The sequence below is a fragment of the Otolemur garnettii genome, unplaced genomic scaffold (assembly GCF_000181295.1).
Source record: "Otolemur garnettii isolate 467f Iridium unplaced genomic scaffold, OtoGar3 scaffold00007, whole genome shotgun sequence".
NCBI lineage: Eukaryota > Metazoa > Chordata > Mammalia > Primates > Galagidae > Otolemur > Otolemur garnettii.
The window spans coordinates 10,925,363-10,949,896 of record NW_003852402.1 but is presented as its reverse complement, the minus strand read 5'-3'; the positions used below and the strand labels follow the sequence as shown (position 1 = coordinate 10,949,896).

Genomic DNA, 24,534 nt, shown 5'->3' with positions numbered 1-24,534 from the left:
TAATCCATGTAGAGTATCAGGCTCCAGACCAAGTTTAGAGGAGGGGCTCAGTAAATTCACCGCCATCACATCATTTCTGTCCGTCAGGATGTGTCCTCCTCCCACCTCCCCAGATGGGTTTGGAAAGGCAACGCCCCACTGATCCTGGGTCCTCCTGAGCACGCAGAGTCCGATGGTACAGCCTTTATTGTTTTACCAGCATTTTCCAGAAGAGCAGTGGTGTCATTTCAGGGCCGCAGGGGACGGGGGGAGTAAAAAATAACATAAACAAACTGAATAGAAACAGAGGAGGGCGGGGAGAGGGGCTGAGATCGGGTGGTTGGGGCAGAGAGGTGGAAGACCTGGGGCACTCAGCGCCTCTTAGCTTTCAGCCACCAGACAGGAGAATTCTGCAAGAGAAAATGACGAAGGGAAGTAAGTAAGAGGCAGAGATGAAAGAGAGACTGTCCAAGGCCGGGCTGCTGGGCCCAGCCCCGCACTTTCTCTTGGTTTTGTATGTGTTGCCGGAGAACTGGGGAGCCAGTGTGGGAATAAACTGGTGAATAAATAGGTGAATGAATGAAGTGAGATGGGAATGGTAAGTCTACTACACATGTCGTGATTTACGGTGTCATGCCACACCCCAAATTATTACTAATAAATACAACAATAGCAGTAATAGGCATGACACTATGGCTGACACCTGTTATCCACTCTGGGAGGCCAAGGAAGGTGGACACCCTGAGCTCAGGAGATGGAGACTAGCTTGAGCAAGAGTAAGCCCCCATCTCTACTAAAAAAAATAAATAAATAAAAAACAACAAAACATAGAAAAAATAGCTGGGCATTGTGGCAGATGTCTGTAGACCCAGATACTTAGAAGGCTGAGGCAGGAGGATCGCTTGAGCCTGAGAGTTTGAGGTTGCTGTGAACTATAGCATGGCACTCTACCCCAAGTGACAGAGGGAGACTCTGTCTCAAAAAAGAAAAAAAAAGGAAATAAATAAATTTCTGTTTATCATATGTCAGGCACTATTGTAAACACCTTATGTATAGTATCTTACTTGAACTTGATAATAATCCCCCATGGTACATTTTATCATTATTTCTTTGCTACAGATGAGTAAACGGAGTAAACTATGCCTCAGAGTCCAGCAATGTCTCTGGACTTCTCTGTTTTTCTCCACAGGGGTGGAGAAAGGACAGGAGTTGCCACTACATGTCTTTGAGATGCCATGTCCCAGGCCTGCCAGGGAGCACAGGGTGAAGGGTGCACAGGCTCTTTGTACTATCATTGTGATTCTTCATAGTCTACAAAATTACTTCAAAATAAAAAAACAGAAAACAACTAAACCAACATGTTATACTACGGAAATGACCTGGCCTGGACCCCAGCCAGGTGAAGGGACTGGGAAACAGACACCACCCTCTCCTACCTGCAGGCTGTCTCAGGATGGAAGGGTGGGAGACCTGGATGTAGGGACTGGGTAGGGACTCAAGGTGGGACAGAGCGAAGGTCCACCAGGTCATCTAGAACCCCAAGCTTAGCCAGGTGCAGTGGCTCATGCCTGTAATCCTAGCACTCTGGGAAGCTGAGGCTGGAGGCTCCCTTAAGCTTAGGAGTTCAAGACCAGCCTGAGTAGGAGCAAGACCTCATCTCTACTAAAATAGGAAAATTAGCTGGGCCTCACAGCTGTAGTCCCAGCTACTTAGGAGGCTGAGGCAGAATGATCACTTGAGCCCAGGAGTTTGAGGTTGCTATGAGATAGGATGCCACAGCCCTCTACCCAGAGCAATAGAGTGAGATTCTGTCTCAAAAAACAAAAACAAACACAAACAAAAAATGCTCTTGGCTAAGTGGTAACAGCAAGTGACAGAGACAGAATCCCACATGAACGTGGAATCACCAAACACTCTTAAGAACCACCCCTACCGCTGCTCCACCAGGCAGTGAAGCACTTTCTCAGCCATGAGCCCCAGGACCTTGGTGGGGCAGGTGGTTCTTTTGAGATTTTTTTTATTGTCAGTACTTTTATAATTTGTAGCCAGTAACTGGCACTTATTGACGCCTATGTGGGAGGCACTGTGCTTGTATTATTTCACCAGCCTGTCACATATACCTTTGTCTGCATTTCACAGATGGGGAAACTGGGGCTCAAAAGTTAAGTAGCTTAACCAGTGTCACACAGCGGACGTGATTCCAGCCACATCCATTCTCAGGCTTCCTTCTCCATCCCAGAGGTTGGAGAGGCACAGAGTGACACAGGTTCCAACGCAAATATCGCCACCCTCATGACTGTCACATTAGCCCTTTTTTCTTTACTTCACTTGTCACTCTCAGAAATGATCTTATTTATGCACTTATTTTTGTCAGTGTTGCCCTCTTGGGGACATAAACTCCAGAGGACAGGGAAGCCCTTCTCATGTGCACCATTCTCCTGGCACCTAGAACAGTCCTGGTGCCCAGCAGGTGCTAATAAATGAATGCCAAATGAATGAATGAGTGGGATGGCTCATAAGTCCTTAGGGCTCAACGAATTCTGACTTACATCATGTAATTCTCACAGTGCCCTGGGACACAAGCAGGATAGTTCCGATTTTATAGATGGGGAAATGGAGGATAGAGAGGTGAGGTGTCAGTGTCAATGTGGGAAACAAGAGGCAGAGCCAGGACTTGGCCTCTGGCCCCAGGGACCCCCCTGATGTGGAGGTGAGAGGCCACACCTTACAGGGCTAGAGTTCCAGCTCCAGGAAAAGTACTTCCTCTCTCCAGTGCCACCTGCTATTTCATTCGGAAAAGAGGCCAGAGCCGTCATTCCTTGTCCTTGGGATACAGCTTCACTGTCCTGGGATACAGAGGCATCAGCCTGTCCTTCAATGCCTGCTCACAGAGGGGCTGCCCACCTGCGTTGACCTTGCCCTTGGTCTGGACCTACTTCCAGGCGCTTATCAGCAAGGAGCCTACTGCCACGTTGGCACCTTCACACGAGAGGGGATCTGGGCAGTTCATGTAAGGGGGGCCAAGAACACTGATTGGGGACTCTCCAGGAGTGGAGGGTCGGCATTTTGGAGCCAATGCCTCCTAACTCAGGCCCTCTGCCCACCCTGCAATCTGCTCTGATGAGGCCAGGACATCACCACTGCCACACGCCCCCTGGCTTTTTGCAGAGAACACAGGATTCTAATTTTATCCTCAGAACCTTGAACAGGGTACTTTGTAGATAAATTGAGGGCAGGGGCCTCCTCTTCTGAGCCTTTCGTATGTGCCTCAGGGCAGAGCTCTTAGGAGCCAGGCAATTAACCACCATCCTATCAACACGCCTGCTCCAAAATGGCCTCTCCTTAGAGAAAAACAAATGATCAAACAAGCAGAGACCCTACAAAGTCTAGGTCCCCTGATTTGGTAGTTGGTAGAGTCCTGGGACAAGAAATGGGCACTGAAGGGTGGGGTTCTAGGCTCAGTTCTGTCATCCACTTGTGTCCTTGGAGATGGACACCCTCCCTGGTCCTGGTTTTCCCATGAGTGAAGCGTCGGGTCTGGAAGCTGCCCTTCATCGGTCACGCGGTATTTGAAGCAAACAAGTGGGGGATGAACTCTCAGGTCCCATTTCTTGCTCCTGTGATCTTTGACTAGATGCTTCATCTCACTGTCCCTCAGTTTCCTCATCTGTAAAATGGAGCTTATGGTGGCACTACTTCCTAGGGCTGTTTGGAGGAGCCAGCACACAGTAAGTGCTTGGCATCTGGTAGCTGTTGTAATCAAGCCACTTAGAAGCCAAGCCTGTGAAACACCTGGCTACTGCCTGTCCCAGGGGTGAGGGGGACTCTGTAAATGAGAGCATAGCCTTTGTGTGTTAGTGTCATTGTCCTGGTTGCTACTGTTTGTCCCCATTATCCACATCACCATTTCCTGCCCCCCCCCCGCCCCCGGCACCTGACTACAACCATCCAGCAACCCTGGAGCTGGGTCTGAATCTTGTTTTATCACTACCTGGCTAGGTGGCCACAGGTCACTACTTTAGCTCTCGGAGCCTCAGTTTTCTCATCTGTAAAGTGGGTATTATAATAAAGCCTACTTGCATAGCTATTGGAAATATCAGAGGAGAAAACGCAGGAAGACACTCAGCACACAGTTGGTGGTTTCTAAGGGCTAATCTCACCTCCTTTGGATCTCCCTGACACAGGCTGGAGCTTTGCAAAAACAACAATAATCACAAAAATTCTGAACTAACAAAGACAAGGAAAATAGAAAGAGATGGGAAGTTTAAATAGCAGTCACCTGACCTGGCACAAACTTCTATCTCATGCAGTTAGAACCCTGTCTGGTGACCATCCACCATGGAAAGGCAGTCTTAGACCCTCAGTTTCTTCATCTTTAAAATGGGGATACTGAGACCAGCTCCTCATAGGGTTATGGTAAGGCATATACCAGCTAAAGAAGAAGAGTGCCATGTATCGTGCCTGGTACACAGTGGGGAAAAAATTCAATGAACTCTGAATGTTAAGGTATGAGGCAGAATGTTCCTTTGGAGGGACCCAAACATTCTGCCCTCTGTACGATATGCAAGCACAACATTATTTGCAGTCTGAAACCTCACTCAAGGCCCACTGGGGCCAGCTTGTTAATGTCTTCATTGTCCAATAAGAAGGAGAAGGAGAAAGTAGGGATGGGGGTGTGAGGGAGGCTCAGAGGACCAGAGAGTTCTGTTCTTGTCTTTCTCTTAGGAAACTGAAATTAGCCTAATTAGGTCTGCGCCAGTCTGGGTGCTATGGGGATTGGACAAATTTAGAAGCTATTGACAGGTGAGACCAACATACACTGATAGCCCAGAGCGAAACTGAGATGGTCATTGAGTCAGCGGCTGGACGCCTGTTTCCTTCCCTCTGTCGTGATGATCAGAATGAAGGAAACAGCCTCCTGGTTTATCACCTCACCTCTAAATAGCTCCTGGGCTCAGTTTCTTATAAATCAGTATTGCAAACAGGGATCACCTTCCCATCCCTGAGAACTGGCAGGCAGGGTCATTCGGGATCAAGCTAGACAGTGCAAGGAGGCAGAGTAGATAGTTCTGGGCACTCGCTGCGTGCCAAGCACTGCATCCCACTGGCTTTCTTATCATCATTTTTTAAGGGAAACTGAGGCTGAGAATCACTCATCTCAGAAGATTCTAACTTAGGTGTGGCTTGGCCAGCTGCATCTCCTTGGTTCTGACTCCAGCGGCTGGAGAGGGATAGATGGAGGGTAAAGTCTCCGTGGCTCTCGCTTACAGGAGGCCAGTTACATAAGGAGGGTTGTTTCCTCTCCCCTTGCTCAATCTTATCTAGCGCAGCATAAGGCAAAGTCCACACGGGAATAAAAAGGAGCAGATTGCTAAGCACAGAAGCCATTTATAACTCCAGCGTCTCAGCTCAGCTTGGGGGAGGAGCTGGTGAAGTCAGGAGACCTAGGTCCCATTTGGCCAAGGACTTGCTGTGTGACTTTGGCACTTAACTGGGCCTCAGTTTCCATCTCTCGCATTAGGGATAACAGCGTCCCCTTGACCTCATTAGGCTGGTGTGAGGACACAATGAGATGGGACGATACACCTTAGAGAAAGCTTAGCCATCAGGACAGGGGGGTGGCCCTGAGGTGCACATCCTGTCTCAGTTGGAAATCAAATCCCATCGGGGCTGAAGGGCTGGAATTACAGGGAGGCAGGGAGAGTCTCCTGCCATTCCCCCCACTTTTCTCCCATCTTAGACTCTATTTCACTTCTGTGGAGGACTGGGGTTCCACTACTTCCAAAGGATTTTGAGGTGGCTTACAAACAAACACATTCACAAAAAACAAGAGGAAAGGAATCATCCCCAGAGCACTCGCTTCACGGGAACCACAGCCCCTGAATGTGTGTATTTTCTTCCTGCTTTGCAGATGAGGAAAAGGATGTGTCCAGGGAGGAGAAGGCGTGGCCATCCCCCAGCTGGTACCGTGCGTGCGTGCGTGCGTGAGTGCCTTTGGCATTTCTACCTGATTCAGGTGTGCTGCCACAGCCCGAGGGCTTCCTCCACCCCTCAAGCCTCCTACCGCAAATAGGCTACTTCAGGATAAAAGAGAACAGATTTTGCCAGAAGGAAACAGAAAAGGCAAATGCCTTACGGCATGTGAATGGCACAGGCTGCTGCGGTCAGGCAATAATCAGGACTACATTTTTCAGCCACAGAAGCAAAAAGCAAACTAAAGGCTCTTGAGTTGGAATAGGCGTAAGGCATTGGAAAGCAGATCCATCTACCAGGAATAGGTTTCAGGGATCAGGGGCCAGCACGTGTAGGGGGTGGGTGGATCTTTTCCCAGCACTGTGGGTTATAGAAGATAGTAGAGGGCAGGGTTTGAAATGTGCCCCATACTTAGTAGCAAGTTGTTCTGCTCCCCTGGGCCTCGGTTTCCTTGTCTGTATAGATATTAAAGGTGGAGCTGTTGTGATTTTTGAATGAGCTGAAAGAGACAAGGCTTGTGTTCGGTACTTGGCAGGATGTGGCCATGGAAGTCCACCTTGGTTCCTGCCTGCGTGTACCTTTGATATGGGCAGACAGTGAATTTGGAGAACTGAGGCCATGTGCCTGAGTGAAGCAGGTCGCAGATGACCCCAGCTAGACCACGGAGCCTCACTTCCGGGTCTGCAACAGAGTGCCCCTGGGCATGTTACTTACACTCTCAGTGCCTCAGTTTCCTCACTTGCAAAGCAGGAATAGTGATGGCATCTACCTCCTCGGATTAGTGTGAGGCAGTGGTTCTCAAAGTGTGCTTCCCCAGCCCATCAGCACCACCTGCTAGAAAAGCAAAAGTTTGGGCTCTTGCTTGCTAGGGAATCAGAAGCTCCTGGGGTGGGGTGCGGCTCTCAGTGCTGCAGAAGGCCCCCCCAGGGGATTCTGACAGTTGCTCCAGTTTGAGACCCACTGTGGTGAAGGTGAGGTGCCTGGACACACCCACTGCACAGCGTGCCTCGTCTGCTTTTGTGCCTGGGCTTTGTAACTGCTGCTGAGCTTTTTGGCACCTTTCTTTCCTTTCTAGCTTCTCTCTCCTTTCTGCCTTAAAATTCCCCTTTACCAGCTCTGCATCAGCCTTTCAGGGCGGAGTTCAAGAATCAATCGACCACATCTATAAAAGTCTTTTGAGCTTCCTGGAAGTAGCTGCCCCAGAGACAGGAATGCAAAGGGTTATTATTAGATCTTTGTCTTGCTACCCCTTCCCTTCAGTGCAGGATCTTAAAGCACCTGGTAAATATCATTCGCCTTCAAAAGGACAGAGCTGGGATAGTGGCAGTCCCTGGTTCTGGGCTCCCTCAGCACCTGCTACATGTCTGTCCCCAGCCCGTGTGTGTGTGTGTGTGTGTGTGTGTGTGTGTGTGTGTGCAGCCCTGGCCAGCAGATCCCTGCTCCCTGCATGCAGGTGTTAACGCTTCCTCATCATTACATCCCCAGAGCTGGATGCACATTCATTCATTCATTCATTCATTTCATGACAAACTTTTCTTGTTCTCCCACTCTGTGGCAGGCCCCATCCTAGGTTGTGGGGTCTAAACAGAACAAGGCAAAGTGCCTGCTCTGTGGACCTGACATCCTAGTGGGCGGATGGAAACAACCAGTAAGTCAATAAATAAAATCATCTTATGGTATATGCTCACCAAACTTGAATGAATGAATGAATGAAGCAAGCTCAGGTCATGTGTTGTGGAGCTTACAGGCCTGGCCTCAGATCTTGACCTTTTCTCCTTCTAGCTAGGGGAGTTTAGGCAAACCCTCAGCTTCTCTGAGCCTCGGTGTCTTCATCTATAAAAAGGGAGCAGTCACAGTATCCATCTCAAAGATAGCTAGGAAGATTAAATGAGTGACGTGATAAGCACAGTGCCTGGCATGTATTGAATGCTCCCCAAAGTCAGATGCTGTTGCTGTCATCATTCAAGGTCGCACAGCTGAGCCTAAGGACTGAACTGGTCCCCTGTGTAGAGGTTTATCCACTAGGACATCTGCGAAATCCCAAAGCTGGAATGGACCCCAGTGATTGGCTAGTGATTTGACCCCTGGTTTAAAGATGAAGAACCTAAAGGTCAGAGGGGTTTTATGATTTGCCCTAGGAGCCCCCAGGAGTTGAAGGCATCCTCCTGCTGGTAGAGGGGGCTCAGATCCTCTGGCTTTTACAGGGAGCTGGCAGCAAGCAGAGTGCCTGGAGCAGAACCTCCCGGCTCCTGTAAAGGGCTCTGCCTTCTATTTCACCACCCAATGGGCACCATCACACCCACCCTTCCTGTGTTTAGGGGGTGGGGGAGGGGCGTCTGCATCTTCTTACCTCAAATGCATGAAGTTTGGGGTCCCACTGCCTCAGGGTCATCTGCAGTCTTTGCCCATTTCATCTCTTGCCCACAGGCTTAACAGAGGGTGCACAGGTTGGCCTGGGCCTGGTCTCTGCTGTCACATAGATCTGGGCTTGAATCTTGGCCCTGGCACTTGCAGGCAGTGTGACCTTGGGCTCCCTGAGCTGCTCTTTCTGCACCTGTACTTATGTCCTCTGTCATCCCAAGTTCAGATGAGGTGACACTTGTACAGAGCCCAACACTGTCCAGTGTGAGCTGGACACACACTATATGCCCAGTAATAATTCTTCCAACTCACTCTCAGCAGACCAGTCTTGCCTGTTTCTGAACATTCTCTAAACTTTCCAGCCTTTGCTGATGCCAACGCTTTGCCTGGACATCCGTCTCTCTGCCCCTCCCAGCCTGTGGCACTCCTGCCCATAGCCTCCAAATCTACGGTGAGGCCTACTGTCTACACTTATCAGCCTGTGGCCGGCAGGAACATTCATTTTTGTGTATATACATAGAACTGCAAGCAGTGTGCAGACAGAATAAAAATAGCATTTACTGAACACTTATTATGAGCCCTAAGTGCCAGGTACTGTGCTCAGCACTGCCAGGTTATCATGGCCGTTTATAGATGAAGCAGCTGGGGCTCAGGGTCATGGACCTGCTGCCCAGGGCACCCCACCAGAAAATGGGCCTGTTTCATCTCAGAAAACATCTGCTGGCTCTGTCGGAAGACTTTAGTCGTCGCTTTAAGATCTGGGCGAGGCAGGGAGGAAGGAGGCGGCAGGGAAGTGGGGCAGGGTCTGGCCTGGTTTCTCGTCATCATTTGGGTTGTCTGGGGCAGCCAGCCATAAAGACCCTGCCAGGGCTTCTGAGCTGTGGCATATTGGCTGCGAGCAAAAACGGGAGGCAGGTCTGGAGACTTGGGTTAGGGCCACAGTGGGATCCAGGCCTTGGGGTGGAGCGGTCTGCACAGTGGTTTGGTGAGGACAGTGGGTGGGGGGAGGGGCATCTGTCACTCATCAGAATCTACCAGTGGCCAAGCCACCAATGCACACCTGCAAAAAAAAAAAACAACCCTCAGCTTCACTCCCTCTTTCCCAGCCACAAGAAGGGCAGCTGGCATCAGATGTTCGGGGGACTCCTTGCATCTGACTTAGGTAGAGATTCTCTGCTCTTATTTTTGGCAAAAATAAAACTTTAATAAACTTATATTCATTTCAGAATCCTTGTGCCTTTCCCAAAGCAATTTTGTGTCTACAGGCACTTAATTTTCACCGTAAGCCCAGACAGGCCTCGGGACAAGTTTGTGCACCCCATTGGCCAGGCAAGAGAACCTAGCCATGGAGAGGTGGTGAGTTCAAGGTCACAGCTGGTGAGGGGCAGAGAGGAAGCAGAGAAGGAGGATCTGAACCAAATGCTCAGGAGACACATGTCGTTAATTACTTGTTTTGTGTCTGATATCAGTTGCATACTGGGGATGAGTATAGCCCAGTCCCTTTTTAAAAAAAATTTAGTTAACAAACACATACGTAGCATTTACTCTGTGCCAGCCACTCTTCTAAGCATTTGACATATTAACATACCTAATCCTCATGATAACCTGCTGAGATAAGAACTATCATTATCCTTAGTTCAGAAATGAGAAAACTGAGGCCCAGAGTAGTTATGTAAATTGCCCAAGGTCACCTAGCTAGAAGGTGGCAGGGAAGGGATTTGAACCCAAACAGTCTGGGCCCAGAGGTCAAGCACCTGCACAATTTTCTCTGAGATTGGCCGTCACAGGAGCAGACGGTGGCATAGGATGCTGCAAAGTCTCCTTCAGACCTGGTTCCCTTGCAAACCACTCTCCCCACTGCATCCTGCACTCTGAACTAGGCTAAGCACCTTCCATGTCCATGTGCCCATCTGCAACATGGAGAGAGTTGCCAAGCATGTCATGACGCTAAGAGAGGTCACGATGCTTGATGTGCTCCACGAATGCCAGGCAGAGCCCCATGGCGAAGGCTGTGGGGTGATGTATGTGCACCTCCAGCCCTTGCCGATGCTAAAAGCAAAGCCTGAAAGGCAAGGCAGGGCCAGCTATTCTCTTTCCAAATCCCCAGCTGATTCCTGGCTGGCTGTTTTTCCTGGCTGTCCTACAGCACTGGAATGATATATCCGAGTGAAGCCAAAATAGGTTTGAGACTTGAGGTTATGGGACACCCGGACAAGATGCAGAGCAGGATAGGAGATAAGGAATTTCCATCCCCAGGATCAGAGAATGTGAGAGGCACAGGGTCCTCGGGGATCGGTTGGCCTCATCTCCTTGTGTTACCAATGAGAGATGGGGGCCCAGAGAATGAGAACGCTGCCCAAGGTCACAGCCAGTTTGGGCAAAGCCCAGACCAGTAGCCACACAAAGGTACAGGCAAAGTTCCGGGAAAATCCCAAATTCTCCTGGATCCATACCCAGTAGAGAAAAAAAGAGAACTACTTCTGTTTGAGTTGTTCGGATTTAGAAAAATCTGTCAGTTTTTCTTTTCCCAGTGTATGTGATAGAGCTCTCCGATCTGACAGCTTGCCTTGGATCGCCCCTTCCTTGTGACGGACATACCTTGAAACTTTTTGCATCCAAATGTCCCAAGATGTGCAATATTCCTAGACCCCTGGTCAGGGCTACCTACCATCAACTCCAATCTTGCCGTCCCCATCTTTGTCCCCAGCAGCCATCAGTGTTTTGGTTTCTTTAGGAGACAGTGCTCTGGCATCAGGAGAGAAGCCCATTAGGAGGAATCTGGAGGAGGAAAGGGAGAAAGCCAAGGAGGGAGTCAGGAACACTGCCTGTGGTGTGCTGGCGTCTGTGGGGGTGCGGGCAGCTGGGACAGGCAGCAAGCATCGGGCACGTGCAGTTGTGCTGTGCCGGGCAGCCTGGTTGGTGGCCCTGTCTTCGTGGGTGCGTGTGCCTGGAAGGACAAGTTGTCCTCAGAGAAGGGTCAATCCCACCTCAGGGTGGACACCTGCATTTTTAATTTATTCAACAGACATCTATAAAATGTCTTCTCTGTGTCAAGGCTGGGGGTATGGTGGTGTTCTCAGGAAAGAACCTGAAAACATGGGGAGGAGGGCCAGTGCTCCAGGACAGACCACGTGGTGTGAAGGACGCAGGGAAGGCTGCAGCCACCCACTGGGGTGGGGGGAGGCTTCCTGGACAAGGTGATGCCTGGAGAACGTTGTCCTGTCCACCTCTGACACTGGAGGACAGGGAACGTCAGCCTCTGCGTCTTTGTGTGTGCATGTGAGTGGGCAGAGGAGAAGGTTCTGAAGGTACCTTGTGAGATGGTTTTGGGGGACACAGAATGAGTGTGGAGCCCTCCATTCCCTCCCCATTCTTGTATGGACAAAATCCAAGGCAGCCTTGGCCAGAGGGTGACAGAAGGCACAGCTGGGTTGGCAGACATGCTACGTGGCCGAGGGGTCTTTGCTGCTACAGTTTGCATTTCCTGGACATATCCTTCTCCTTTGCTTGGCTCCAAGGATCCCTGAACCCCCCAACTGCATTCTCATTCTAAGACTGGTCCAGAAATTGCTCTAAGCAGCCGTAGAAGGGGTGGGGTCTGCAGGATGGTGGAAGGCGCCTTTTAGACAAACGAAAATCAATGAAATCCTGAAGTGAATGTTTTCTGCCTTGCCTGTGGTGTCGGACAGCAAGTAAAACTGCCTCTTGGTTTGTATTAAATTATTAAGTAGCATCATTCCATTAGCAATATTAAGTGGCTATAATTTAAGCTAGTTAGTTGTACTTTCAGATGAGGGGTTTTGCTCTTCGGAAGCAACAATGCTGGGAGGCCCTTCCCCCGGGGCTTTCTGGGTCTGAGCCCTGTGGTCACACCTGGTTACCTTCTATGAAGGTTGCAGAGAAAAGGGCAGGTCTGCAGGGAATTTGGGAGCAAGAGGTCCCCCCCCCCGCCTCCCTACAGCTTACCCCAGCTCATCCTCCTCGATGAAGCCACTCTTGTCCTTATCCAGGATGTGGAAGACCTTCTTCACGTTTTCCGCACTTATTTTCGTCAGGCCGACCATTTGGAAGAACTTTTTGTGGTCGAAAGAGTCGGCAGCTGTGTGGGAGAAGAGCAGAGTCAAATGAGGAGCAAGAAGGGACAGTAGAGAAGGATGGGGGAAACAGGGGGAGTCACAGCATTTGTTGATGGATCCCACATGCCAGTTATGGGGAGTGGGAGGCATCTGCCTCCATCCTGGTTCAGGGGAGGATGCTCCGGCCAAGGTCACCAGCTGGAGGTGGAAGAGGTAGGCTCACACCCAGATCTCCCTGGCGCTCCAGCCTGCTTCCCATTTCCCCCCTGCACCTTTCCCTAGGGCCAGGGATAGACCCTGAGAACCCAGTCTAGACTTCTATTCTCTTCAGAACCTTGTGGCCATGAAGCGTTTTGGGTGTGGCCGGGTGGGAGTGGGCTGCGGAGTTGAAGGTGGTGTGAACCTGGTGCGTCTGTTGGACTCCTAGGAGGAGGGTTGACCTTCTTTCCTGATCACAGACTATTGCTAGAAAATCAACATAGTAAGGACAAGTTTCTTTCAAGGTCACACAGTAGGAGGAAGGGAGAACCCAGAAGTGCTGGCTTTGCCACAGAAGTCCATTCCAGTGGCAGTGGAGGGTGTGTGTTGGAAGGCTCCCCTGGAATGCCCAGCTAAGTTTTTTCTCAGGGGTAGTCAGGTGGCTCAAGGTGAAGGGGGTGGGTTATCACAGCACCCTGGGAGGGGGTTTCCCAAAGGTTCTTATACTCAGAGGAGGGGGCACCAAGCGGAAAGGAACTGGGGGTCACTCCTTCCCCTTCCCCCCACTTTTCTATGTTCTAGAGCTCGTTCTTCAGAACACCTGGGAAAGGGTACGATATTACACTGTGCACATTGTGTGTATGGGGGGGAGTCTGTTGAGAAGGAAAGTTGTCCTGTCCACCTCTGACACTAGGATGGGAGACCAAGATTTGGAGGCAACCCCAGTTCTAACACTCCTTCGGCCCGGTTAGCTGACCTTGGGCAAGTTTTTCATGCCCGTTCTCTACTTTTCCCCCATTTGGGCGATGGGTAGGACGAAGGCAGGCAGCTAAGCGCTGAAGTCCCAGGCAGCTCTGGAGAGGCCAGACTACCATTGCCTTCTCTTGGCTGCCTAAGGAGGCTGGAAGGCGCCGGGGACGCTCAGGGCAGAGCTGAGCGCCGGCTCCAGAAGGTCACCTCGCTTGAAGGTCCGTCGGAGGACAGGGGCTCTGAGCCCTGGAAGGGAATTCGGACAGTTGTGGGGGCCAACAACTGCCACCTCGGGGCGAAAGTCCTGCTCAGGATGGGGTCCAGGAAAAAGAATTGCTGGGAAAGAAGGCGCACGCGCCGGCAGCCCCTCCGCGCGCCTTAAAGAAGTCCCGCGCGCACAGGGACCCTGGAGGTCCCTCCTGCGACCCTGATCTTTGTCCTTGGTCCCGGACTCCGAGTCCTCCCAGTGTAGCTACTCTGCTTTCGGCGCCCGCAAGTTTCTGTGGCTCCGCCAGGGCACCGGCCTCCCCATCCGCTCCCTGCGCCAAGTCCCGCCCGGACAGAGTTTGGGGACTGCTGAAGTTGCCCCCGCCCGGACCCCGCCGGCGTCCGGCCGGATGAGCCGGCAGAAGAGCGCTGGGGAGGACCCTGGCGGGCCGCAGACCAGAAAGGTGCAGGGGCGAGGGCGGTGGAAGAGGGGAGAGGGGCGGGGAGGGAGCGTGCTGCTCACCCGCAAAGGCTCCCACTGCCTTCTTGATGTCTTCAGCGCGGAGCAAGTCTGTCATCGCCATCCTGCAACTGTTTGAGCGGGCAGAGCAAGTGCGAAAAGATTAAAAAGTGCTTTTCTCATCATTTCTGCTCATATGACCAGCGCTGCAGTACCGCGCACCGCCCGCCCGGCCTGGCACCGCGCCAGGGGCACCCGGCTCGGGGCGCAGCCGGGGCGGCTCAGTTCAGCCGCGCCGCTGAGCAGCGCCGGCCGCAGGCGGGAGGGCGTCCACTTGCTCCCACGCCCGCCTCGCCCCACCGGGGGTCCTCACGATCCGGGGAGGGGGGAGAGGGGGTGCAGCCAGGGCACGAGGGGAAGGGGTCATCTCTGGAATCTTAGCGAGCGCCGGAGTCACCCCCAGGTCTCGGGAGTCCACCTGCCCTCAAGGGCACACAGAAGTTGCGGGGTCTCCGACATGGGCACTTAGGGGAAAATCCTGGACCGGCAGGCTGGCACCCCAGTGGGCTCCTCTGCCCTGCTGCCATTCTCTCTCCACTCCTATCTGCGGCTTTTGCTCTGGTCTGTCCTGGATGCAAACTTATGCTGCAAAATCTGAGGTGGCGAAACCTGACCCTCCAGACCCAGAGAGAGGCTGGCAGGGACAGGGACAGGAAGGAGCTGCTGGGAGCTTTGCTGGGGCCCCATCCCACATCTGGCCCGGGATGTGCTTTCAGAAACCTCACTTATTTTATTCATTTATTTCATTTATTTATTTATTTATTTAATTGTTTTGCTGGCTCTCTCGTCTTTTCAAAGAGCCTTTCTCAGTTCTCTAGGACTTGCTTTCTGGGCACCAGGGGTTTGGGGGGAGGGTGTCCTGACTCTCTGCTTCCCTACACATTCTGGGGGAAGGAAGGGTGGGGAGCTGCTGGGAATCTCTATGCACCCTCCTAGAAGGCCCTGAGCATGTTTGGGGTGAGGGTGGCACCATCTGACTACATTTTCTAGACCAGTTATGCAGGCATGGGGGTCTGCACCTCCCTTTAGGGAAATATGACACTCCTGTCTTTATGGAGCCAGAGACTAGTCGAGTTCCTCCCCTTGGTCCCACTGTGGTCCAGCAGCAACCAGCTACCTCTAGAATGTGTGAGTGCTGGTCAGGGAGTTGGGAGGGCTGGGTTCTGGATCATGGGCTGCACTAACTCCCTGTGTGACCTTGGCTTCTGACTTTCTTTTCTGGGCTTCTGTGTACCTCTGTTGTATAGAGGGGTGGTCCCTTCTGGTGGGGCCTAGGACCTCCAACTTCAGGGATGGGCAGGAAGGCAGGGGCTGGGATGGTAGTGGCCCTGGTGGTGGGGACCAGAGCTGCTTAGCTGCCTAGTTGCTCAAGTTCCCTGATGATTGCTGTCAACACTGTCTCCTCCGACTCAGCGCTGGATGGCTGCCCTTCCTGGAAACCTCAGGACGCTGCTGCTAGCTGCTGCTGGCTCCAGCTGCCCCCTCCCTGTGAGTCAGCTCCTTTGGACAACAGCTGCCAGCTGCTTCCAAGGCACCGCGGCTGCAGTTCCTGACCTGTTATCTATCAGCTTGAGGCCTTCCCAGGACCTCCTGCCTCTGCCCCATGCCCCCAGTGGGGCTGCTGACTCCAACATCCTGGACTGGTGCTACCATCTCAGGCCCAGCATGAGCTCCCAGGCCCAGCTCACTTCAGGGACCTGGTTGAAGAGTCTGTTTCCCCAGCTGGGGACCCTCATGCTATACTGGTAGGGAAACTGAGTCTGGAGAATTGTGACTGGTTTAAGGACACCCAAGTCTACTAACTGGGATTTCAGTGACCTTCTTTGGTCCTCTCTGGGGCCCAGGTCCCAGCTCTAAGTCCCACACATCTGAGCCACAGGCTGGCTCCTGGAGAGTTCTCAAATGCTGACCCTATGGTAAAGTCTGCAGCTTCAACAGAGGCCATTCTCCTTCCCGCATCCCTCTCGGATGCTGAGTTCTCCCATCCACTCGGCACCCTCTCTGGATCTGAGTCCCCTGGCCAGAGCATCAGACATGTTTTTAGGTTAGCCCATCAGCCCTCTATAGTCCACCTCTGGAGTCCTCTGTTCTCTGGGTCCCCTATGATGGCATCACCTGGGTCCACAGATGTCTGGCTCTACAGTTAGGGTATCTGAGAGATCCTAGGGGAAAAGATTTGTCCCAGGCCACACCAGGAATCAGGAGGAAAACCCAGGAATCTTACTCTCAGCCCTGAACTCCACAGCTGCCTGCCTTTCAGCTCCCTCACCCCCACCCCTAGCGCACTGGGGAAGGGGATATGTGGCTGTCCCTTCCAATGGCCTCATCCTGTGGCATCCCTCTGTCCTCCTCTGCTCTCAATAGCACTCACCTCGGGTGAGGGTGGAGGGCTGGAGCTTGCACTGCAAGGCTGGGCTGGTGGGAGATCCTGATGGGAAGTGAGACTGGCGGGGGGGATGGCCACCTATATAGGCTTCTGCCTTGGCTATTTTGGGAGGTGGCGCCCCCCCAGTTCCCGGCCCCCTCCCCTTCCGGTGTCAGGTACTCCCCAGCCATGGTGCTAGGTGTCTGTATCACATTCACCCTCCCTGGGCCCATCGAGCCAGGCCTATTAATAACCTCTGTCCCCTGCCTCCTTTCAGCACCCAAAATTGAGGCCTAGGCAGAGCCTGCCTCTTCCACGAAGTCTTCCTTGACCACTCCACATGGCAGCAACAAGAATGGAACCAGCATTGTCTTTTGTGCACGAGGCAGGGCAGGCTCCTTCTCAACCTCCTCTTGTCACTAGAACCTTGCTATGTAGGCATGGGTGCTCTTGCACAGATAAGGAAACACCATGAAAGTGTTAGATGTTAAGGGACCTACTGCCCAAAGCTATGGCCTGAGGCAGAGAGTGGACTTGGTACTTTCACGTGCTGATCCAGTGCCTGGTAGAAAGAGATGCTCTGTGTGTTCTCAGACAAGTTCCTTCCTCCCTCTGGGCCTCTCCATTGTAAAATGAGCTCAGTTGGGGCAGACTGTACGCTATGGGTGAGCTTCAGGGGGAAAATAAGACCCCTGAAATTGTACGCAAAATGCCACACGCAAGTGGAACAAAGGTCCAAAGCTTTCATGATTTGCAAAAGGACCTCTGATGTCTGCCTTGGATTGGAGATGACTATCCCAGGCGTGTGATTTGAAAAGCATGAATGAACAAATGAGTTCAACAAATATTTATTGAGTATCTAATATAAACATCAGGATATATTTCATCCCTCATCCTTAAGCTTAAAAAGAATCTCCTGGAGCCAGGCCCAGCCTGTAATTTCAGCACTCTCAGAGGCTGAGGTGGGGAGATAGCTTGAGCTCAGGAGTTTGAGGCCAGCTAAGCAAGAATGAGACCCCTGTCTCTAAAAAAACAGAAAAAGTTAGCTGAGCATGGTGGCAGGCACCTGTAGTCCTAGCTACTTGGGAGGCTGAGGCAGGAGGATGGCTGCCCAGGAGTTTGAGGTTGCTGTGAGCTGGGCTGAGGCCATGGCACTCTGGCCTGGGCAGCAGTGTAAGACAATGTCTCCAAAGAATAAAAGAAGAATCTCCAGGCTGCTGCCATCATCCAGTTCTGGATTGTGATGTGAGGAGGAGGCCAGTCTATTTGTGAGTGAGGCCCCATGGATAGAAAGATCAGAGGGGACTGCAGGGCAGGGGCCCAGGTGAAGACCATGGCAGCAGCAACAGGGAAAGGAGCATTTCCAAGGGAGAATCTTCCAGACTTGGGGCTGTGGCATGAATGAGAGAGACAAATCCAAGGTGCTGCTAAGTTTTTCAGCCAGGGTTCACTGGAGAAAGGCAGTGCTGTTTATAGAGAAGATGAGTCTGGGGAGGAGGTGGTTCCCAGCATGGCATTGAGAAGCTTAGGATGTTAGGGTTGGGACAGCCTCATGGTACTCTTCCACAGCCTGCTACAGCCTCCATCACATTAGACATGGAGACACCAAAGCCCAGGCGACTTACCCAAATCCCGTAGAGAGAAGTAGGGGAGCTAAGAGCTTGATCTGGACTTGGGGCACCTGGGGGACCTCCTGGTGAAGATGCGCAGTAGATCTGAACCCTACCATGAGGTCAGTGTGGGACACTGGGCTTTGGGGATCACAGACAGGACAAGGAGTTAGAAGTCTTGGGCATGAGTGAGTTCAGGAGCAGCAGGAGCTTGAGGACGAATCCTTGAGGAAGACCCCTGGCCAGGGTCTGGGGGATCGCACTTGTTTTTTGAATATTTCTGGGTATGGTGCTCATAGTATCACACCTCTATTCCTGTAACTCCTTAAAGAGGTAGGGAATATCTTCCCCATTTTACTGATGGAAGTAAAAGGCTCAGAGAGGTTAGGCAATTTGCCTAAGGTCACAGAGCAGAGGTAGGATTTCAGGTTTCTCTGACTCCAAAGCACTTCCTCTTTTGTTTCTTATTATCCTGGCTCTTGGATAAAACCAATAGACGGTTAGGGATAGCATGCACCATGAGTGAATTCTTGGGAACCGGGATGGCTTTCCTTTTGGCCCCCATAGGTCTTCTCCATGGACCTGCAATGAAGCAAATCTAGGTGGGCTGACCCATATTATGGGCATACATTTACTGAGCGCCTACTGTGTCCTGGCACTTTTTCATCTCATTTAGGCCTTATTATAGCCCTTGGAGGTTTGAAAAAATAGAGTCTAAGAGAAGTTGAGAGACTTGCCCAAGGTCACACGGCTAGTAAGTAAGTGGAAGAGCTGGGATTTAAACTCAAACATTCCTCATTCTGAAGCATCTTTCTCCCACAGCACTTGAAGTAGGGCACCAATGTCCTGAAACCTGGCTCGTGAAACATTATCCAGTTCCCTTTGTTCTGAATCTGTGCTAATTTAAGCAGCCTTCACTTTATAAGTTTGGTTAATTTTACAAGGGCCTTGATGCCTGACAATGGATTTATCAGTTAGGTCTTTTTGCTGTGAGTTTAAGTGAAGGGAAAGTCTAATTTGGGCTGGCTTAAGACAAGGGAGGATTTAATTAACTTGTGTAGTGGAAAAGTCCAGGAAGGTTTAGATATGTATGGCTTGATGCAGAACCCAAACCCTGTTATGAGGACACTGTGTCTACTTCTCAGCAATACCTTGTGCTACACAGGCCACCTTCTCAAACTGGGTGACCCCTGAAGGTTACATGATAGCTGGTCCCTGCAGTTCTGTAAATGTCCTATAGGAAAAATGGAGTCCACTGGCCTGAAGCTTGATCAGAAGTCCCAGAGTTGAATTTTACTGACTGCAGTGAGTTCAGTGTGGTCCTACGTCCTATGTGAACCGGTCACTATCAACTTACTAAGGGAACAGATGCCCCCTTCAAGTTTGGAGGGGTTAGAAGATTAACACCATTGGAATTGCATGGGGTGGGGGGGACTATTCTTGGTTGGAGAGGTGAGGGATTCTGAGCAAAGCCCAGGAGCAGTCACTGATGTGTCTCTGGGGGCTGCCCAAGTGAGCCAGGTGCCAGGGAGATTTATGGTCAAAATCTTTGGTATGTTTGAGGATGGTATAGATCAGACTTCTAGAGAATGATTCACTCTGGGGCCCACAGTTGCTTTCCTGGACTTGAGCCCCCCACCCCCCCCACCCCCCCACCTCAACCCCTGTGTGACCCTACTGGCAATCACTCCCACTGTTTTGGACCTTGTTTAAGGCAGCAGCAGTGGCCAGTGGGTTTTCATCTGGTACCTGTGCAAATGGGTAGATGCTGCCATCCTCATGGACACCCCCTCTAGTCCCTAATATTGTGCATGGCCCTCCGCTGACACTTTCATAAAGTTCCAGGAACATATATGTTCTCAGAGTAGGTCCCCTTATCATTTATTTTACAGATGAAAACTTTTTACAGATGAGCCAAACTGAGGTTCAGAGACATCAAATCACTTGCCCAAGGTCACACAGCTTGCTGGGACCAGAGCCCAGTCTATCTGCCACTACCCATGTCCAGTGCTCTTCCCAGCCCTCTGGCCTCACAGCTTGTAGAGGAGAGGAGGCCAGTGTGTGTGGGTCAGCAGTCTTTTGGCTCCCGCCTGGCAGGAGACCAACATTCAGCTGTTAGCTTTGCTGGGTGATTTCATTAGTTCACACTATTTCCACCTGCTGTGGCTGGGAACAGGATACAGAGTTCCTCACAGCCAGGGCCCCAGCGGGCTGGGTGGATGCTGCAAGATCTAATGATATTTATGAGGTCAGCCCTATGGGATGACGTGTATTAGCTCTGAGGAATCTCAGCCTGGTTTGGAGCTTGTGGCCTTGTTTCCCCTGCCTCCCCTCTCCCACATGTGAGTATAATTTCACATTGAGACAGTGGAAGGGGCACTGAGTCCCCACCCTGACTCTGCCTCTTCCTCACTGTGTGACCTTGAGCCAGTCGTTTCTCCCCTCTGGGCTTCAGTTTCTCCATCTATAAAATGGAAGTATAGTGGATACTAAATGAGGTCATATCTGAAAAAGGGATTTGGCAGCTGCAAACTCCTGCATGGGTGAAAACAGGGTGGTTACAGCTACGAGGAAACCCATCTTGCCACTGAATGAGAGAACCTGAAGTAGCCACATCCCCTGTCACCTCACCCTCTCCTCTATCCCCTGCCATCTCAGTCTCGCCTACTGGGACACTCATATCTTGGAACAAAGGCTTAGGATGGTTATCAAAAGAAACGTGTTTGTCCCAGCTTTGCCAGAGTTAGTCATTGGCAATACACGATTCTTCCCCTTGTTGCTGGGCACTGCTACCCTGGCTTCTGGCTTGCAGGCCCGTTCCCCTGGCTAGTGAGCCACTGCCCTACTCCAAGGCACTGACTTGTGGACACAGCAGTTGGTTTAGAAACAAGAATGCTGTTGTTTCACCCTCAGGCAAAGGAATAGATGGTAAAGAAATTATAACAGGAGTAATGGGTGAGAGGTAGTACCCAGGCTCCTTCAGATCCATCCTCGCCAGTTGGCAAAAACAAAGAATGTGTTGCCAGTTACCAGTGTTGTACCCCTTATGACCTGAAAAGATAGACTCGGACCCCACTTAGATGGACCCCACTTAGACAATTAACTGGTGATTTATTTACACCTGTGCAAGGGAGCGCTGCTCTGAAAGACAGGTGGCCCTGAAGTGCAGGGCCACTTGTCTTTCATATTATTATTATTTATTTATTTATTTTTCTCTGCGTAGCAGGCGGTACAAGAACAAAATGTTACAATTAGCTGGGGCAGGGTTACAGCTTGGGTGACAATGGATACATCTTAACTCACAGTGGCTATAGTTATGTAACAATGATTATTGCTTAGGTAGGTTTCCACCATTGTTCACCTGAACTTGGGACTTTTTGTGCTTCCTTGTTCTGAAGTCTGTTTTTGGAATCAACCCTAGGGGGAAGTAGGGGGCCTGGGAACAGGGTGGGACCCTGGGGGGAGGGAGGAGGCCTGTGAATGGGCTGTGAACTTGCTACACTAGCAATGAGCCAACAGTAACAGTATTACACAGCTTGGAAGTGAATTTCTGGAAGAAATAGCTCTGGATTTTAATCTTCTCACTTAAAAAAAGAAAGCAACGACCCACCAAATAAAATTTTTAGAAAAGGAAATAGAGAGATTAAGGAACTCTTTCGATTCTCTGACCTTCTCTAAGCCTCCATGAGCTGCCTCTCCTAAGTATTCCCACAACATGAGTTTGCTTCTCATTTTATATTTAAATAATTTTGATAATCCAAATGCTACCTTTTGTAAAATAATTCAATCAAATAGATATTATTTTCTGGATAAATAAATATTGACTAGATGGATTTAAAAAAAGAAGAAGCAGAAGAAGAAAGATATGTGTGAGGTCAGGCATAGTGGCTCACACCTGTAATCCTAGCATTCCGGGAGACCGAAGCAGGTGGATTGCTTGAGCTCAAGAGTTCAAGACTAGCCTGAGCAAGAGACCCCATTTCTACTAAAAATAGAAAAAAACTAGCTGGGCGTAGGAGAGGGCTGCTATAGTCCCAGCTACTCAGGAGGCTGAGGCAAGAGGACTCCTCAGACCAAGAGTTTTAGGTTGCTGTGAGCTATGATACTATGATACTCTACCCAGGGTGACAGAGTCTCAAGAAAAAAAAGCAGAAAGAAAGAAGTGTGTGTCTGTGTGTATGGTGTGTAGGTCCCAACCTCTGACCTCTGCCTCTCCTGAGAAGGTCTCCAAGAGCAGAACTCAGCATCCTTGCTGGGGAAGTGAGGAGCCATGCACTGGGGGAGGAGCGGAGAGCTAGAGAACGTGGAAGTTGGATAGGCTGGAGTGGAGGGCCTGGGACTCTGGAAGGGGATGTTAGGTTAGGCTACCTGGGTTTATGTTCTGCTCTGGAAAACTCCACCCTGTCCCAGTGGTGTGCAGAAGACATCCAGGAAGGTGTTAGGTCCCTATGTGGGCTGGAGTTATAAAAGGGAATGGGGCATCCTGAGGTCATGGCCCAGGATTTTGAAAGACCTGGTAGAAATCGGTCTTTGTGGGTGGTGCTGATGGCAGAATGTACAGAGAAGCTGGGAGAGGCTGGCCCCAGCGTGTTTAAGAGCTATCTTGGCCAAGATGCCTGCTGATGCCGAGTGAGCAGACGGCTGCGTCTTGAGCCCAGTTCAGATCGGTAAAGTGATCCTAGATCATAAAGGCCAAATCCCCTGTCACCTCACCTTCTCCTCCATCCCCGGCCACCTCAGTGCCTCTTACCTCTTCACTGGGACAACCCCCATCCTGGGACAAAAGTTTAGGTTGGTCATCGAATGAAGTGTGTGTCTGTTGTGATACGTCTGTATGTATGGTGTATGTGCATTCGTGTGCCTGTATAGTTTGTGTCTGTGTGTGTGTGTGTCTCTGTGTATGGTGTGTGTGCGTTTGTGTGCCCGTATAGTGTGTGTCTGTGTGTGTGTGTATGGTGTGTGTGTGTTCATGTGCCTGTATAGTTTGTGGCTCTGTACATGTCTATGTCTGTGTGTATGGTGTGTGTGTACATCTACATGTATATGTTTGTGTGCCTGCACGTGTGTGTCTCTGTGTGTGTGTGTTGATAGGGAGGAGGATGAGACTCCCATCCAGTCCTTGTAATTGGCTCTTGGGATGCCCACTGGCTGGCCCTTCCAACAACCCCTTGCCATTATCCAGGATCTCTGCATCAAATTGCAGACAAGCACAAATATTTGGAACTGTCCCACAGCAAAGGGGGAAGAATAAAGGATTCACTTCTAATCATATATCTGTACCCCAGTGTAATGGGCTGATCTGTGTCCCCCCAGATTCCTATGGTGAAGCTCTAACCCTCAGTACCTCAGGTTGTGACTGCATTTGGAGAACGTCAGTTAAAATGAGGTCTCTAGTCCAGTTTGACTGGTGTCCTCACAAGAAGAGGGTAGGACAAGGACGTGCACAGAGAGAGTTCACGCAGGGATGCAGCCAAGGTGAGAGGCCTCGCAAGGCCTGACAACGCCTCGATCTTGCCATCTCCAGAACTGTTGAGAGAATGAATTTCTGCAGTTCAAGTCCCCTGGCCTGTGGGGTTTTGCTACAGCCATCTGAGCTAACATACCCCACCCTGGAAGAGGTGCTGGGGGTGCGACAGAGGGGACGCATAGTCATTCCCGGGATCACAACCCAGATGCTGGCCTGTGTCCTAACAAAAACGCTCCAGATCTTTTGTAACAGTTATGTCTTTCTTTTCAAAATTGTTACCATCAATATGACATGTACTCTTTAAAGAAAACAATGGAAAATAGAGGGGCAAAAGGGGAGGTGTCACCAATGATGCATTGCTACCAAGCCACCCTTCTCATTCATTTGAAAGGACCTTTGCCCTCCCATTCCTGCCTTTGTGTTTCAGTGCCGGTGTCACTGCTTACGAGAAGCCCTCCTTGGTTTCTTCTTCCTGCCCCCACCCCCACATGCCCCTCTGAGCCTTCTGCACTTGCCTTGATCATGACCTCCCATTATGCTCCTCATTCTCTGTTCCCAGCCACCTTTTCAGTTGGGAGTTTGAAGTGCCAACCTCAGCATTCATCTTCTTTCCAGGACAGACTCCAAGGAGAATAAATCAGACTGATGTTTTTATTTTTGGCTCCGTGTGTACAGTGGTTGTTTTCTAAGACATCTTGGAGTCCTACTTACGCTGTCTAAATGCATTCATTCACCTGCACGTTGCAGGCACCTGCTGGTGTGTAATCAGTCTTTCAGGAACTGTGGCCCTCCCCTGGAGTTCCAGCCTCCCATTCCCAGGGATCGAAATTTCTGACCCCAGATGGCAGCTCCAATTCTAATAAGAGAGGATGCTCTAGGGAACAGGAAACTGGATATCTGAAACCGAGCTGAGCAAATCTGGAATGTGTGGATACATCTTGGCATCCCTTCAGCCAATCGGTGATGCTGGCCACTGGCACCTGTGTAAAGGCCCTAGGAGACACAATCAGTGTGTCTTATAGACAGCT

General features: G+C 50.9%; 1 protein-coding gene across 1 annotated transcript; it reads right to left on the bottom strand.

Moving 5' to 3' along the window:
• Positions 1–173: 173 nt before the first annotated feature.
• PVALB (parvalbumin) lies at positions 174–16,478 on the bottom strand. The gene is made up of 5 exons (XM_003783249.1): positions 16,436–16,478; positions 14,068–14,135; positions 12,280–12,412; positions 10,982–11,091; positions 174–389 (listed from the first exon to the last, which is right to left on the bottom strand). The coding sequence occupies exons 2-5, from the start codon at positions 14,126–14,128 to the stop codon at positions 361–363; spliced, it is 333 nt and encodes a 110-aa protein (XP_003783297.1). The 5' UTR covers positions 14,129–14,135; positions 16,436–16,478; the 3' UTR covers positions 174–360.
• Between the last annotated feature and the right edge of the window lie 8,056 nt (positions 16,479–24,534).